Genomic DNA, 15,862 nt, shown 5'->3' with positions numbered 1-15,862 from the left:
TGCCATATCATTGCTTATTAGACTCTGGAGTGATTTTGAATTTTTTAAAAAAGAGTTTTTGCTAAAAGAACTCAAGATATAATTGGCAACATAAAACATTGCATTCTTCCACTTTCTTACAGATGCTGTTATATCAGCATCACAGATGTTTTCTTCATGGTAGGCACTTTCCTGAAGCTGGCTGCTGGGTCATGCCTTACACAATTAAAAGGATTTCTAGAATAAGTTAGATCTCCTTCTGAAATATGCTAAGAACCTCTGATGATGACTCAATAAAAGGATTTAGGAGGTTGAAATGTCAATAAAGACATATGTATAATTATCCACCAGCTCAAATCAGAAGATATAAAAACTTTGGCCTGGATATCTATCTTTTGTTTACATTAACTATACTGAAGATTATACTGTTTTCAGTGGCTCAGTGTCCAGTGTAACAAAATCTTACGTCTTTCTATTGACCATAAGCAAATCCTTGTCAAATAGATCAATATCATGCTTCATGTTTATTTATTCATATATCAGTCCATCATTTTAAAATATTCATTCAAATCAATAAATACTGAACATACATTGTGGCCAAGCACTGCTATGAATGTAGCAGTGAATAAAATAATTTATGTTCTCTATCTTCAATCATCTTACAGTTTTTATTATTGCTAATAATAAATGTGATTTATTAAATGATAGTTACTGCCCTACATGCTTTATGTACATTATCTCACATAATTTTCACAGTAACCTCTAAAGCAGGTATTGTCATCCTCATTCTATAGCTGAAGAAACTAAAGCTTAACATACATAATTGGCGTGTGTTCATCTTGTTAATAAGTCTTGGCACTAAGATATGAAGATTATCTATCTGATTCTCCTATCACACCAACTTTCTTTTCTTTTTGGTACATGCCCCTAGCGGAAACCAAACCTGGGACTCTATGGTCCACAGGCTGACACTCCAACCACTGAGCCAAACCAGCCAGGGCCACACCAACTTTTAATAGTGGTTAACACAAATGCTATTTTAAATGCAATGCAATTGATAGAAAATGTCCGGAACAAGCTGAGAAAAAAAGTCCAGTTGCCAAAGCACAGAAATTACTTTAATGCTAGTGATGCAAATGACTCATTTAGTCAGTTTTGATTGTGATATTGGATAGCTTTAAATCACTTCGCTGTTTTAAATCATCAACCCCAAAGCAATCTACCTATTCCAACAGAAAACATACACACAGCCCCATGAGACTGACAGGTTTTCTATGATTCTGCTATGTTACATAAAAATATTATATTGGCATTAAATAAAGCCATTATTTTGTAAAGCAAATTAAATAAACTATAGAGAATGGAAATATTTTCAGATTAAAAACAGTTCTTATGGTTAAATAACTGAATTATATTTATTTTGGTATTTTCACCATATGAGTCCTGAGACAAGTATTTAGGAATCATTAATGTACACCATATTTTTGGGTCATGCACTGAATGTAAGTAACACCTAGAACTATGAACATATTCCCTTCATTTAGTAGTAAGCATCACATAGAAACAGTTACTGACCTAGGCACTGGCAAGATCTGAAACCCATTAGAGCAAGGGTTACAATGTAGCTTAGTTCTGAATCACTGAATTAATTACTCCATCAATTAAATTAATAAACTCTATTTTTCCGTTTTTCCTTATTAAGAACTATGTTGGTTCCAGAGTTTGCTGGGCTTGAGCAGAGGAAAAGAAACTGTTAGGAAGAGAGGAAATAAAGCAAGTTATCATAAAACATCCTAGCTTACAGTAAAAAATCATGTACGAACCAGTGATTTTAGGAAATGCAGTACCAGCTCACTCCTGACCATTTCATTCTCTTTCAAGGTTACCTGTTGGTGAATCTTTACCTCCACACTTGTACATATATATGACTGATTTTCCATGGGGTCATCTTTAAAAAGAGAAGGTGATGGTTTATATCCATCTCTGAGATTCAAAGGATATAACATCACCAGTTAAACAATTTGAATTCTATAGCAGTGCAAACCCACTAATATTTCTTTTACATTTGATCAATATCAATTGAAATCCTGAAGTCTTGCATAACTCTGGTCTGAGAATACATACAACAAGCTCCAGTATCATGTTCTCAGTTCTTGATTAGGCACTTACTAGATTGTGTCAACAGAGAACTCCAGCACCAAATGCTTTTAGAGCTGGGAGGGACTTGAGATCATATACTACAATGACCTCCTTTTATAGATGCAGAGACTAAGGACAGGACAGGTTATTCAACTTAATTAAGATCACCCAGGGAGCTTATTTTAGGACTCTCTTTTTCTGATCCATGGATTAGATTTCATACCAAGTTTATGTTGCACTTTCTTGTAGGGAATAAAAATAACAGTCTTGGAATAAAAATACTGGTTTAATAGGATATCTGACAGCTAACAGGATGGATGTTAACTACTTTTGTTAAAAACATAAACTCATTTTATTGGTAAAGCTGGTTTGAATATTATTTACTATTAATAATAAGAATGGTGTGCTTAACCATTCTTCCATTTATTTATGTTATCCACAGCCATTAACTGAGTGCTAAACACTGTAACAGATATTAAGATTGCAGCTAAGACTTGGAAATTTATAAGAAGAGGCAGAGTGTAAATTAAAGATGACAAAAAGTTTCACAGTTATTAGAATAGGCATATGTAGAGAAATTAGTGGAAACACAAATGAAAAGGGCTTTAATTTTTATATTTTATTTTTGATTGTGGTGTTGAGATTGAAGAGAGTAAGATGATACAGAGAATGAGGCACTTGAATTGAGTCTTAAGTTAATGAATTAAGAATTTTCCTGTTGAATGAGAAGAGCTTAGGGCTTTCCAGGATAAAGGGTTAGTGTGTGGGAAAGCATAGGGAAATCAGTCAACAGGTATATTTAAAAATTCAAGTGTTAGTAACAGTGATGACACTATTGATGACACAGTTACAAGAGTAACTGCTAGCATTTCTTGTACCCTTCTATTTGCCAAATACACCCTTTGTCTCCTTTTCCTTAAAATAATCCTATAGTAGTATAATGGCTATAGGATCTCTGTTTTATAGGTAAGAAAAGACTTGGAGAGAGTAAGTAATTTGTCCAAGGACATGTAGCTATCAAGGGATGGAGCATAAATTCAAAGACGATTCTAACTGACTCCCCAAACATCTATGCTATTTTGCTCATTATTTTTAAAAAATGCATTTATATATTTTATATAAAATTTAATTTGGGTTTAAGTTATAGCTCATTCAAGTATGGTAGATAAAGCCTGAGACTGGACCCCACTCAATTTGATCCTACCTCTTACTGCATTTCCTCCTGGGATATGATATTTAAAGTTACTGAACTTAGTCTCTTTATAGGTAAATGTGTGAAGAGTTATTGTGAATGGCATTTGAGACAACAAATGGAGAGTATTTTGCTGTTGTAGGAGTCCCAGAGTCTTTGGCGTCCCCGCACTCACGCCCAGCTCATCTCAGGGGCAGCTGCCCGGGGTGCCGTCTTACTTTCCCAAACAATATGTGAGTTCAAGACACTTGCAGTCATCAGCCTATTTCCCTTGATTCTATTATTATAGAGTTATTTTTAAAAGCCCCATTTCAAGTTTCAGGGTTAATTTGCTGTGTGTTTTGTTGGTTTTGTCTTCATAGCACAGACCCTGTGAGGATGTTTTCCTCACACGCCATTCTGGACTGTGACATTCTAGAGGGAGCGATTTTATGTTCTTATGCTTGTGTATTTGTATGTCTTTCATGCCTGAAAAATGTTGACTAGAATATGCCTCTGCTATGTGTTAAACATAAAATATTTTTAAGGCTATTTCTGCAGAAGAGAAGTACTTAAGGGCATCATATTTCATCTTTACCATGAAATAAAGAATTCCCATTTAAGGGGAGATGTGTCATTTTAAAAGGTTGAATAAAATGGCACACATTTAAAATAGAAAAACAACAAAACAACCACAAAAACATTTTTTTCTTGTTTAAATTTCATGCAGGGCTCCATTCTGCACCGATAACATGCTCATTTGCTTATGAATCAAATCAATTTTCATTTGCTTTAAAATTCATTCCTTAGTATTTGAACCTTCATAGTTTTCTTGAGGTCAGTGTCATGGCCTTCCTAGTTTAAATGTTTTTTTATTTGTACCATTTCAGATTTATATTATGAGTATATTTCTGACACATTTCAATGGCTACTAATGCAAGAAATTGTACAATAAAAGTAACATATTATTCTATAATTCTTGATTTTAGAAAACATGGCCCTATCATAGAATTTTAATGTTAGGACTATAGAAACAGTTGGAGGAAATCTTCATTTTATAGGTGTGGAAGTTAACTCCCAGAAATGTCAAGGGATTTGCCAAAGATTACCTTTATCCAGTCCTTTTTTTTTTTTTTTTTTTTCTGTTATTCAACAAATAACATTTGAGCTCCTATTCAACAAATAACTTTTAAGCTCCTATTATGTGCAAAGCTTGGTGCTAAATACCATGAGGGACAAATTGTATGTAAGAAGTTTTTTTCAAGGATCATAGACTATTGAAAGAAATGCAATGAGGATAAGCAATTAATCACAGGACAAATACTAAAGAAGTGAGCTCTCCACAGGCCCCTCAACAGTTCTAAAACTGAAATCATCATCCTCATTTTGACCTGGTTTTCCCTTGAAAGTGACCATCACCATTATCTATCCAGCCCATTATCACTGCTGGAAACCTGGACACCAGCTTAGATTGTTCTCTTTTCTTCACCCCCCTGAGCCTGCCGGTTATCATCCTACCTAGCCTACTTATATAGAGTTTATAAGACTATTACTGCAATAATCTAACTCTTTTGCCTGTCTCTGTTCTTAATCTCCTCAAATATATTGTGCAGACTCCAGCCAGGTCAATGTATTTGAAACAATGATTTGTCCATGTTAGTCACATGGTTAACTTATATGACTCCTAATTGCTCAACCTAATTTTTCTTTTTTTTTATCCTCACTAGAGGACATTTTTGCATTTATCTTGAGATAGAGCGGGAGGAAGAGAGGGAAGAAGAGAGATAGAGAAATATCAACGTGAGAGAGAGACACATCAACTGGTTGCCACCCACACAACCCCAACCAGGGCACAGGACAAACTGCAACTGAGGTACATGTCCTCAGCGGGAACCGAACCCGGGACTCTCTGGTCCGCGGGCCAACACTCCAACCACTGAGCCAAATCAGCCAGGGCAATCTTATTTTTCAATGTGGCAAAACCTCTAAAACCTGGTCTCCCCTCACACTTTTTATACTAGTTAGTAAATACTGCACAAAGACTGTTACCTTTGCTAAGCTATCTCTGTCCCCATAGAGTGGGGTTCTTTTTCATCTTCTCTGGGCTGACTCCTACATATCCTTCGATACTCAACTGATACCTTCATTCTTTTTTTTTTATCCTTACCCGAGGACATTCTTTCTTTTTTGTTCAGATAGAGTGAGAGTGAGAGAGAGAGAGAAACATCGACGTGGAAACATCAACACATCGAGTGGCTGCCACCCACACAACCCAACCAGGGCTGGGGACAAACTGCAACCGAAGTATGTGCCCTTAGCAGCAACTGAACCCGGGTCTCTCTGGACCGCAGGTCGATGCTCTAACCGCTGAGCCAAACTGGCCAGGGCGATACCTTCATTCTTAATGGCAGGGCTGCTCCCACTGATACACATATTACCCTGGTTACCTCTACTAAATACTGTGTTTATGTCTGTTTCTAGCACTAGATGTGTGCTCTTCAAAGGCAGGCACTAGGTCTAATGTATCATTGGTCCTTTGTCTGGTGCCTGACATATAGTAGATAATAAAGATTTATTGAATAAATTGAACTGTTTATTGAACCAAGTGTTATAAAAGAAATGAAAAAGAGTATAGGAAAGTTTACGGAAGAGAATTATTAATTCCAACTGAGAAGATCAAAGAAGACTCCATGTAAAATTTAATAATTGAGTTGAAACTTTAAAAAGAGTCCATAATCCTAAAAGTGGAAGAATGCAAAATGATTCTGTCCATGAGCACTATTCCTGAGTTGTTATTGTATTGCACAGAAAATAAAGGCCCCATTATATTATCTCATTAATTATTGATGAGTAAATATGAGAATAGATCACATGGGACTTTGAACACCATGATCAAAAGTTTGTTCTTAATTCCATCAACAATGGGAAAAGAGGGATGGTTTTAGAACAAAGAAGGATCATAATTAGACTTCAAGTTTACTAGAGAGTAAACATGTTGAGGCTTGGGGTTTTGTGTTTGTTTTTTGCTATTTTATTCTCAAATACAGGGTGACATGTAAAGGTAGGGGTTCATTATAAAATGGAAAACAAAAGATGTATTTTAGAACAGAGCTGTATAATACATCTTTCTGAGATGAAGGAAATGTTCTATATTTTTTGCTGTACAGTGCAGTAGTCATTAGACACATGGTGGCTATAGCTCACTTAATTTATTTATTTAAATTTTTTTTTTCTTTGTTTTCTAGAGAGAGAGGAAGGGAGAGGGAGAGAGAGATAGAAACATCAATGAGAGGGAACATTGATTGGCCGCTTCCTGCATGCCCCCCACTGGGGATTTGGCCCACAATCTGGGCGTGTGTCCTGACTGGAAATCGAACCAGCAACCTCTTGGTGCATGGGTTGACGCTCAACCACTGAGCCATACCGGCAGGACCCTGTGGCTCACTTTAAATTAAGGTAGTGAGGAATTGAATTTTTAATGATACTTAATTTTAATTAATTAAAATTTAAATAGTCACATGTGACTTAGTGGCTACCAATTTGGACAACATAGTGTAGAAAGTTCTCCCCAACAGAGTCCCAATAGGAAACAGATGGAACACTCAAATTAGGATAATTCAAGGAGAGTTTATTTATAGAGACTTTTTCTTAATGTGTGGGCAGCTTTAAGGGATCCTCACAGAGAGTGCAATTAACTGTAGCAGCGACATGGAAGCACTGGTGAGGCAGAACTGGTGAAAGACTCATAGTTAAGAGTATAAACCTGGATCACATTGGTATGTTATTTATAATATGCAATAATGATTTTAATAAAATTTCACTGAATGACATTTATGCTCAAAACTGTTCTTTTCAATAATTTTTTTCTCCTGGCAATTTATTTGCCAATGAAGAATGTGATTGCTTTCCCTATGAAGTGCGGATCCATGCCCTGTTTTCTCAGCCTCTTTCCCCTTGGCTTTCCACTATAAGTGGCTCCTTTTCCATGAGCAGGGCTGTGCTGACTTAATAATGGCTCCTGTCAAAGTTTCCTTTAAGGAGCATCTTCTCTGACGGGCACCTGAGATGTAGGCGGGCTCTGACTGTTATCTATGTTGTGTTTCGATATCACGCTCTTTCCCTCCCTTACCTCAGCACACACAATTTACCCTCAGTCCTAGCTCATTGCTTGATGATTTGTTAAGGCTCTGAAAATAGGAGGAATGAAGGCTTTTAAGCAGGATGGGGCTATTTCTCCTTGCTTTATTTATTTTTATGCTATGTAAAAGGAATAAAGAGGCATAAAATGGTTTGATGGAAGCCAAATAAATCTGTGTAAGTAGAGCAAGAACCCAATAAAAAGCTGGAGGTGAAAAAGAAGAAAGATGGGGAGGAGGAGAGAGAAAGGAAGAAAGAAGGAGAAACTTTTTTACTTCCTTTACTGATAGGTACTGTTTATTATTACCTAGAGAACAAAATGCCTTTGACCCAATGAAACATTTTAAACTAAGGTTAAGCTCTGGGCAAAAATTAGGAAATCGTCTTTGTAGCCCACATTGAATATCTTCATGCTGCTATCTCCTGTTATTCTTTAGCAAAACCTTGCTTGCCTCTGCTGCTCACTCTGAGAGGCTGACATTGTGTAGTTGTTCTGATGAATCATATTGCCCAAGCTAGTGAGTTTTATGGCCAACACAACGGGAGTCTCTCATATTATTCCTGGTACCCTGTATGTGTCTGTGTGGGGGGTTCTCTTTGTACCATTTCTGCCTCTCTTTGACTATCTCTGATTTTATGAAGTGGAAAGAGATACAACCAAGAGCTAGCTAACACTGCATGGAACTGGAGAATAAGATCTAGGTTCTTTAGGCAAAATGATAAACCCTCTTACATACCATTGTGTATCTGTTTGTGCCATTGCCTTATCTAGCCCTGCATTAACTTTTCACAGTTTTCTGCTGCTCACATGGAGATTGCAGAATTGGAGCTGGGAAGGTAGCCACATATTTATCTGGATAATTATCACTGTTGCTCTTGTTTCTTTGACATCCAGAATTTTACTTATCTCTCTCTTTGTCATCTTACCTGGACACAGTGTCTAGCATGCACACATTTCACACTTGCTTTCAAAAAGACAATGTGGTAAAGGACTTAGTAGTTCTCTACAGTGGCTCCTGTTTTGGGAGGCATCTGGAAATGTGTGGAGTCAAGCTTTGGCTAGCATAGTGCCTGGGAATTGCTATTAGAATTCTGTAGACAGGAGTGCATGGTGGCCCAACATCTTGCAGTGTATAGAATGTGGTCTCAAATTATGGTTATTTTCCCTATCTTAAATATCAGTTATACTGTTGCTGAGAAAATGTAGGTCTAACTAAGGTTTAGGTGGGTACAAGAAACCTCAGCCTTGATGGACAGATGCTAAAATCTCCTCCAGCATCTAGGATGACACCTTCCTGGCATATAGTAGGCCCTTAATAAAACTATGTTGTGTTTTTAATCAGATTATTCATTTATAATAGTCATCAGCATTCAGTAAGTCTTATACAAGTTACTTTAAGAAATAGAAAAAAAATTAAAATACACTTGCCAACATCAAGAGTCTAACAGTTTTATAAGGGTAATGATTATGTGCAGAAACAAATTGAGTATATTGGGAAATTTTCAAAATGCCATGGGAACACGGAGAGGTGAGAGTTGGCTTTTAAGCATGTTGGGAAGTCTTTTTGGAAACCATTGAAGAATAGGTAGGATTTTAATAGGGGTCATTTGGGCAGATACTTGCTGAGGTCAAAGGTACATTATATATAAGAACTTGGAAAAAGAAATAGAAAAGTATAGGAATATTGTTACCATAAAGGACAGAACTTAATAGGATGTGGTAGAAAATTAGACTAAAAATGTAGGTTAAAATAGAGTATAGATGGTCTTGAACTTCATGTGAAGAAGTCTTTCCACTGGAAGGTATGGATTTATGTATGGATTTAGTCATTGGAGGTAGTGTATAGCGTGCTTCCTAATGATCTACACTGCCACAATGTCCTGTTTTCTGAAGTCTATGCTATGCACTCCCTCAGTTATCAGCTTCTTAAGCTTGCCTTCCTTATTTTCAAGGTCTCCTCTCAAAAGCCCTTTCAGTTTATTAATTTAAATAGTAGCAGTTTTCTGGAGGTGAATCACATAATGATTTTTCTCAATTTCTTTTATACATGATATTGCTGAAAAAAGTATGATTAGATTCAATTTCAGTTGTCTCCCACAAAAGTAATATGTAGAAAATACCAACCAAGGTGACTCTCTATGTGCTTAATAGCCTAAAGATTTAGGTTAAGGGTATAACAGAGAAGATTGTTCTGCTTAAAGAATGAATAGGTATTGCACAAATTATCTTAAAGAGCCAAAAACAGCGTCCAGTTCTTAAGAACTTGAAACAATTTGTTCTTGGAATACTGTCAGCTAAAATTGTGGTCAACTTTTGCAAATTGTATGAATTTGCACTGCATATTTTATTTAGTGTTTAGCAAAACTCCAATATGGTTCTGCATAGCTTACACAATGCACCATGAAAATGACTTCAGACACTCCCACAGAAGTTGACAATTTGGGCATCTGATGCTTTTAAGCTAGTTGTATGCTTAGCAGTTCAAAAGTCGCCATGTTAAGAATGAAGATCAAAGTTTTGGGAGATCATGTTCTGCCTACTGCTACCATAAATGCAGCCCAACTCTGTGTCAGAGCTATTATAGAGGCTTAAAGAAGAAAATGATATGAGCTTTCATCACCGTTCTACTTAGTCTTACATGAAGTACTCATGGATCATATGCAGTATCAATAGTTCTTAAACCTAGTCTTCCATTTTCAAGCTATTATTTTTCAAAAAATTTGCCAATTCAGAAAGCAAATTGTTACATGGCCAAAGAGTAATTTCATATCATTACTTATGTCATTGTTTTTTCTCTTGCAGACTGGAAAAAAAGAAAGGAGTAATACCCTGAATATTGCAATAGACAACATGTGCAAGAAGACAAGAGACCTTCGCAGACAGGTAAGGAAAGACAGAGATGTGGAGACAGAAATACCAGGCAAAATGAACCCTACTTCTGTTGCTGAAATATTTATTTTTTGTTTTTGTTCTTTTAAAATTAATTTAGGACACAAAATAAGAATAACAAATACATCCTTTCCATATTTACACACCTCAACTCTTTTGTGACAAACATAATCTAGAAGAAAGTGTGTGACTTATTATCAGACAGAGTCACATTTAAATGCTGACTATGCCCTCATCAGTTGTGTGATCTTGGGGACAGATTCGATCTTTCTGAGCCTCTCGGAACCTATAACATGGACTGAATAACACACAAGAGGGCTGTGAGGATTAAAGGACATGCCATTCAGGACCTGGTACACAGCAAGTTTTTAGGGAATGTTGGTGAATTGATTCTATCACTTTAAAAACTGAGTTTATCATCCAAATGTTTTTAGCAAACAGCTAGTAATTTAGACAACCTACCAGTGACTCCGTCCAGTTCTTTTCAGGGTGCTTCACAAGTTAGTTTCTGTTTAAGTTAAGGCTCCTTTTCCAACTTACATCATCAGGAGCATAGAATTAGAAAGGATTTCATTATATAACTGAGAAATAAAGTATTATGCCACAAGGTAATCCCCACCCCCCCAGGAATAGGAAGTCTTTGCTATTTTCGAAGACACTTGCTTTCCATTCCTTTCCACTATTTAAAAAGCAGAGTTCTTTTTCATGTACAACTTTAACTTGGTCACCATTAACTCATAAAAGAGGGCCAAAAGCTTTTCAACTGTAAGCTTTTAATGCAATATATTATTATAGACTAATGGGAGATTTAGTAAAATGGCCTGAGCAATCTTTTAATCCAGAAATAGATTTGGAAAATGAATAAATAGGGATCCCTAGCCAGTTAATATTAGCTGTGAAAAAACACAATTTTGAAGGCTAGGAAAAATCTAAAATCTCAACTTTTTATGGCCTTCATGTGAATTCTATTTCTACTGTCAACACTTAGAATTATGGAATGCAAGAGTTGAGGGGCACTTCGCACAACCTGTCTTATGAGGCACATGAGAAAGCAAGCTAGTGTGGCAAGGTGATCTGTCTGAGGAGGGAGGGGCACTGGACTCAGGAACTCTTAACCCCAGGCCATCCTCCTGTTGGTTGATTGGCTCCTATTCTCAATATTTTTCAGGATTTCTAGCCCATCTGTTCCTCCTCGGACTTGGAAAAGTTGTTCCTATGAGTTAGCAGCAATTTTGTCTTTCATTCTGGCCTCATCCCTCTATGCCTTCACTGAAGTCATGCACAAAGAGTTAATCTACATTTATTATCGCCAAAGCTTTGGCATCATTTTTTTAATGTCAAGATTAAGCAATCCCTTGTATGTAGAATTATCAAACTTATCAAATAAAAGCACAGGATGCCTACATTTGAATTTCAGATTAACAACCAATATGTTTTAGTATAAGTATGTCCCAAATAGTGCATGGGACACTGTATTAAAAAATAGTTGTGTTTATCTGAAATTCAAATTCCACCAGGCATCTTGTATTTTATTTTACAATCCTACTTGAGTTTCTCCCTCACTATTGTCAGTAAGATAGAGAAAGAGCATGGGGGATTACTAATAGTTTTTCTCATAGTAAGGGCATGTTTCTAGCTTGCAGAGAACTGCTGTGTTCCAGAGATATGAAAATTCCCTGTGGTTTCACAGGTCAGCATCCTCATTGTTTTGGTTAAGTATTGCTGCTGAACAGACCAGCACAAACGATAGCAACCATTTCATTAGTTCACGATCGGCAGTGTCAGCAGGGCCACTTCTGCGGTGCTTTCCCTTGGGCCCCCACACAGTGGCAACCACTTGGTGGCTGCGCCTGGGCTCGGAGTGGGTATTTGAGGCCTCAGTGTCTCTCCTTTCCTCTCTCAGTGTAGTCTCTAATCTCCTAGGCCTTCTGTGGCTTCTCTCTCCAGCAGGGTAGCCTGAATTTTGTACGTGATATTTCAGGGCTCCAAAAAAGGAAAGATGGAAGCTGCCAGGCCTTCTTAATGCCTGAGCTCCAAAGTCACTAGATGTTGTTTCCTTCACATATCATAGATTAAAATAGTCACACACCCTGCCCCAGGTTAACAGGAGTGAGTAGAAGCAGGATCTCTGGAAGGAGAAGCAACACGAGCACGCAGGAAGGGGTGGGACCAGGAGGAGCTGTCTTTGGACACATCGGTGGTCTTCAATGTCACTGAGGTAGTTGCTATGATTCATTCTCAGTATCCTTATTTGCCCTCCAGGGACTTCATTTTCTATCCTGATGTTTATGCTTTGGGCAATAATACAAACTAGTTTAAACAGCAAGATGAGTCATCTCCACCTCTTCTTATTCTCACAAAGTTTGTCAAACAGTTTGGTTTAAGCATCTTAACTCTTTCACACAGGAAGGAGAAAGCCACTACCCCTAAAATGTTTTCCTTTGGAATATTGGATGTTTGCCTCTTGTTGTAGTTTTGTTTGTTTTTAGTAAAGATTAAACAAAGCCTCTCTTTCTACTCATTCATCCTAATCCCCTTGCTAACCCGTGGCTTGTCACTCAGGAACACAGAAACATTTTAGCTTTGGTTCAGAGAATCATTGGATTTCATCTGTGAGGAATGAGATAAATTGCTTAGACATTCTGGGAAGAAGCAAATTATACATTTTGGGGCAACAAGATGAAATAACCGAGGAGGTGACTTAGTGCTGATTTGTTTCAACCCTCTTGCTCTGTGACTTGAATGCTTATTGTACTTAAAAACAAAGACAACAGTCCTTGTTCCACAGCTTAATTCCCGTAATTCTTAATGTTCCTTCTCCCTCTGCTAACTTTCTCAGTTCTTCTTCCTTACCACACCAGCTCATTAACCTGTTCTCTGACTAAAATGTCTAGTTATTATTCACCAAATTTTCCATCACCTTTCTCCCTACTCCCCAAAACACATGTGTCTTTCAGTACATTTGGCCTGTTCAACTTGGTGCCTTCCAGGATCTCCCCACTCCTCTCACCCAACCCCTAACTGACCGAGGGAGTTCAAAACTAACATAAATGTGAATTCTCCCATGAGACCTCTGCAGTTGGCACCAGCTGGAATTAATCTTCCTCTTTCCAGAGCACTTGTAGCATGTGTTGTTCTATTATAACAATGATCATATTCAGCCAGTATTTTTCTTCCCACTGTATTTTGAATCCTTAAAATGATAGTGATGACAACATCTCTCATTTAATAAATGCTTTCCAAAGCTCTGTACCAACTGTAGTCCTTACATAATTGATTTTTATCTTGGAAACAAGAAATAATTCCATAGTATTATCTCTATCTCTCAGGTGAGTCAATTTACTGAACACCAACCAGCTAACTGGTAGAGTCAACATTTGAACCCACATCCATTCAACCCCAGCCCCAATTTTTAACTGCTACCCCATGGACTAGTTCACATTCAGAACTTCTAGTGCCTAATACTCTGATTATACTATCACAAATTATTTTATTCCTTATTATTTATTTTACATGTTTTTTAAAAATTTAAATGTTCTTTTATTCTCTTTTTTCATTATTTATTTGAGAAATGAATACCTATTGAAACACTTAACATGGAAAGAAGAGTTTTAAACCTCCTTTACTTCATTAAAAATTAAAACAATTAATCTATTCCATATCTATTGTATTATTCAGAGTGAAATATACATTTGGTTTCATTGAAGGTAAGTTAAAATTTTTATGTGTGTATATTGAATAAAAAAAGGTTTATTACTTAAATGCCAAAGTAAGGACTCGAGGTACATCAAATAAAATAGGGTTCTGGTAAAAAACAAACAAACAAACAAAATGATAACTTGATTAATTCTTTAGTTGCTGAGTTGCTGAATTACAATATCTATCTCTTCTTCATGTTGGTAGTAATGGTGCCACACTCAGAAAAAATATGTAGGTTTTTATACCTCCTTTTCATCATTCTCATCATTAAATAATATTAAATATCCATAAGATGCAAGTCCCATTAAATTGACACTGTAGGTATATCCTGAATTAGTTATTAGGTCATTTAGTTTCTATTAGTTAGTTGAATTTTGAGAGCTATATTTTGCTATTTGACTTTAAATTAAAATGGCATTCATATACACAAATATAAGTTTTCTTAGTTCCCTAAGGTGGATTCTTTTCTAAGACACTTTCTCTTCTTTCCCCTTCTCCTGACAATTTTATTCTCTCTGTTGCCTTATTTGGTGTTGATGGTGGTAGGCGGAGGCAGTACTTTCTTACAGTTTTCACATACAGCTTTCACTTTGGGGTTTCATTTGTAGAGAAATATATTATTTTTTACTTGAGATCCCAAATCACTTACATCAGTAGGGGAGAGAAAAATTGAACTCTCAAAGCCTTTTATTAAATTGTAGTGAGAAAGATAGAAAGCCCCTCAGTTTGATTTTGTTCCTGACATCTTTCATACAGGTATTTATTTTAAAAAATACCTCGCCCTGGCCGGTTTGGCTCAGCGGTTAGCGCATCGGCCTGTGGTCCAGAGAGACCCGGGTTCGGTTCCCGCTAAGGGCATGTACTTCGATTGTGGTTTGTCCCTGGCCCTGGTTGGGTCATACAGGTGGAAGCCCCTCAATGTATCCCTTTCACATCGATGTTTCTCTCTCTCTCTCCCTCTCTCTCCCTCCCACTCTATCTGAATAAAAAATGGAAAAATATCCTTGGGTGAGGATAAAAAAACAACAAAAAAACCTCTAATTTCTATTGGCCTCCCACTAATTTTAAATTTTAGTTTGGCAGCTTCTAAGATTGTTCTATTTCTACATTGGCTTGTTGGATCCTTCTTTTTTTTTTTTTTTTTTTTTTTAATATTCTTTATTGATTATAGAGAGAAAGGAAGGGAGAGAAAGATAAAAAAAATTGATGAGAGAGAACATCGATTGGCTGCCTCTTGCATGGCCCCTCACTGGGGATTGGGCCCACAACCTGGGCATGTATCTTGACCAGGAATAGAACCGGTGACCTCTTGATGCATGGGTCAATGCTCAACCATTGAGCCACACCAGCCAGGCAGGATTCTTCTTTAAAGTTTTTGTCTATCACCTAAATGAAAGGAATGAGTTATTTCATTGGGCAGGAAAATTATATGGTAATAAATAAGACAGAACTGCTTAGGTATTTATATAGATATGAATGACTGTGCAATTTTTTTTTTTTTTCCGTACGTGCCCCTAGCGGGAACCGAACCCTGGATTATCTGGTCCGCAGTCTGATGCTCCAACCGCTGAGCCAAACCGGCCAGGGATGACTGTGCAATTTAAGTGAGAAAAGATTCCATATGAATGTTTTAGAACATACAATAAAAATTACTTAGCATAACATTTTAGGCTTTTCGTGTCTTGTCCCTATAAATGTTTCTTGTTCTATCTTATAATAATTCCTCTTTCACAGTCAGCATAATACATGGGCAGAATCAAACCCAGCGATATGCAAAGCAGAAGTGGCAAAGTCTGATTGTCAGTGGGTAGTTTATGTAAAACATTGGAATCTGTTACTTAGTATGT

At 36.8% G+C, this 15,862-nt stretch overlaps 1 protein-coding gene across 1 annotated transcript in view; it reads left to right on the top strand.

Annotated features, from left to right (window-relative positions):
• Positions 1-15,862, top strand: part of CTNNA3 (catenin alpha 3) — a 1,555,380-nt gene that overhangs the window by 753,206 nt on the left and 786,312 nt on the right. Inside the window, exon 8 of the mRNA XM_036264901.1 lies at positions 10,230-10,310. Within this exon, the coding sequence (XP_036120794.1) occupies positions 10,230-10,310 (81 nt within the window). The remainder of the gene's footprint in view (positions 1-10,229; positions 10,311-15,862) is intronic.

The sequence above is a fragment of the Molossus molossus genome, unplaced genomic scaffold, assembly GCF_014108415.1.
Source record: "Molossus molossus isolate mMolMol1 unplaced genomic scaffold, mMolMol1.p scaffold_m16_p_17, whole genome shotgun sequence".
NCBI classification, from domain to species: domain Eukaryota; kingdom Metazoa; phylum Chordata; class Mammalia; order Chiroptera; family Molossidae; genus Molossus; species Molossus molossus.
Note: the sequence above shows the minus strand (reverse complement) of the source record. Positions and strands in the feature narration are given on the sequence as shown.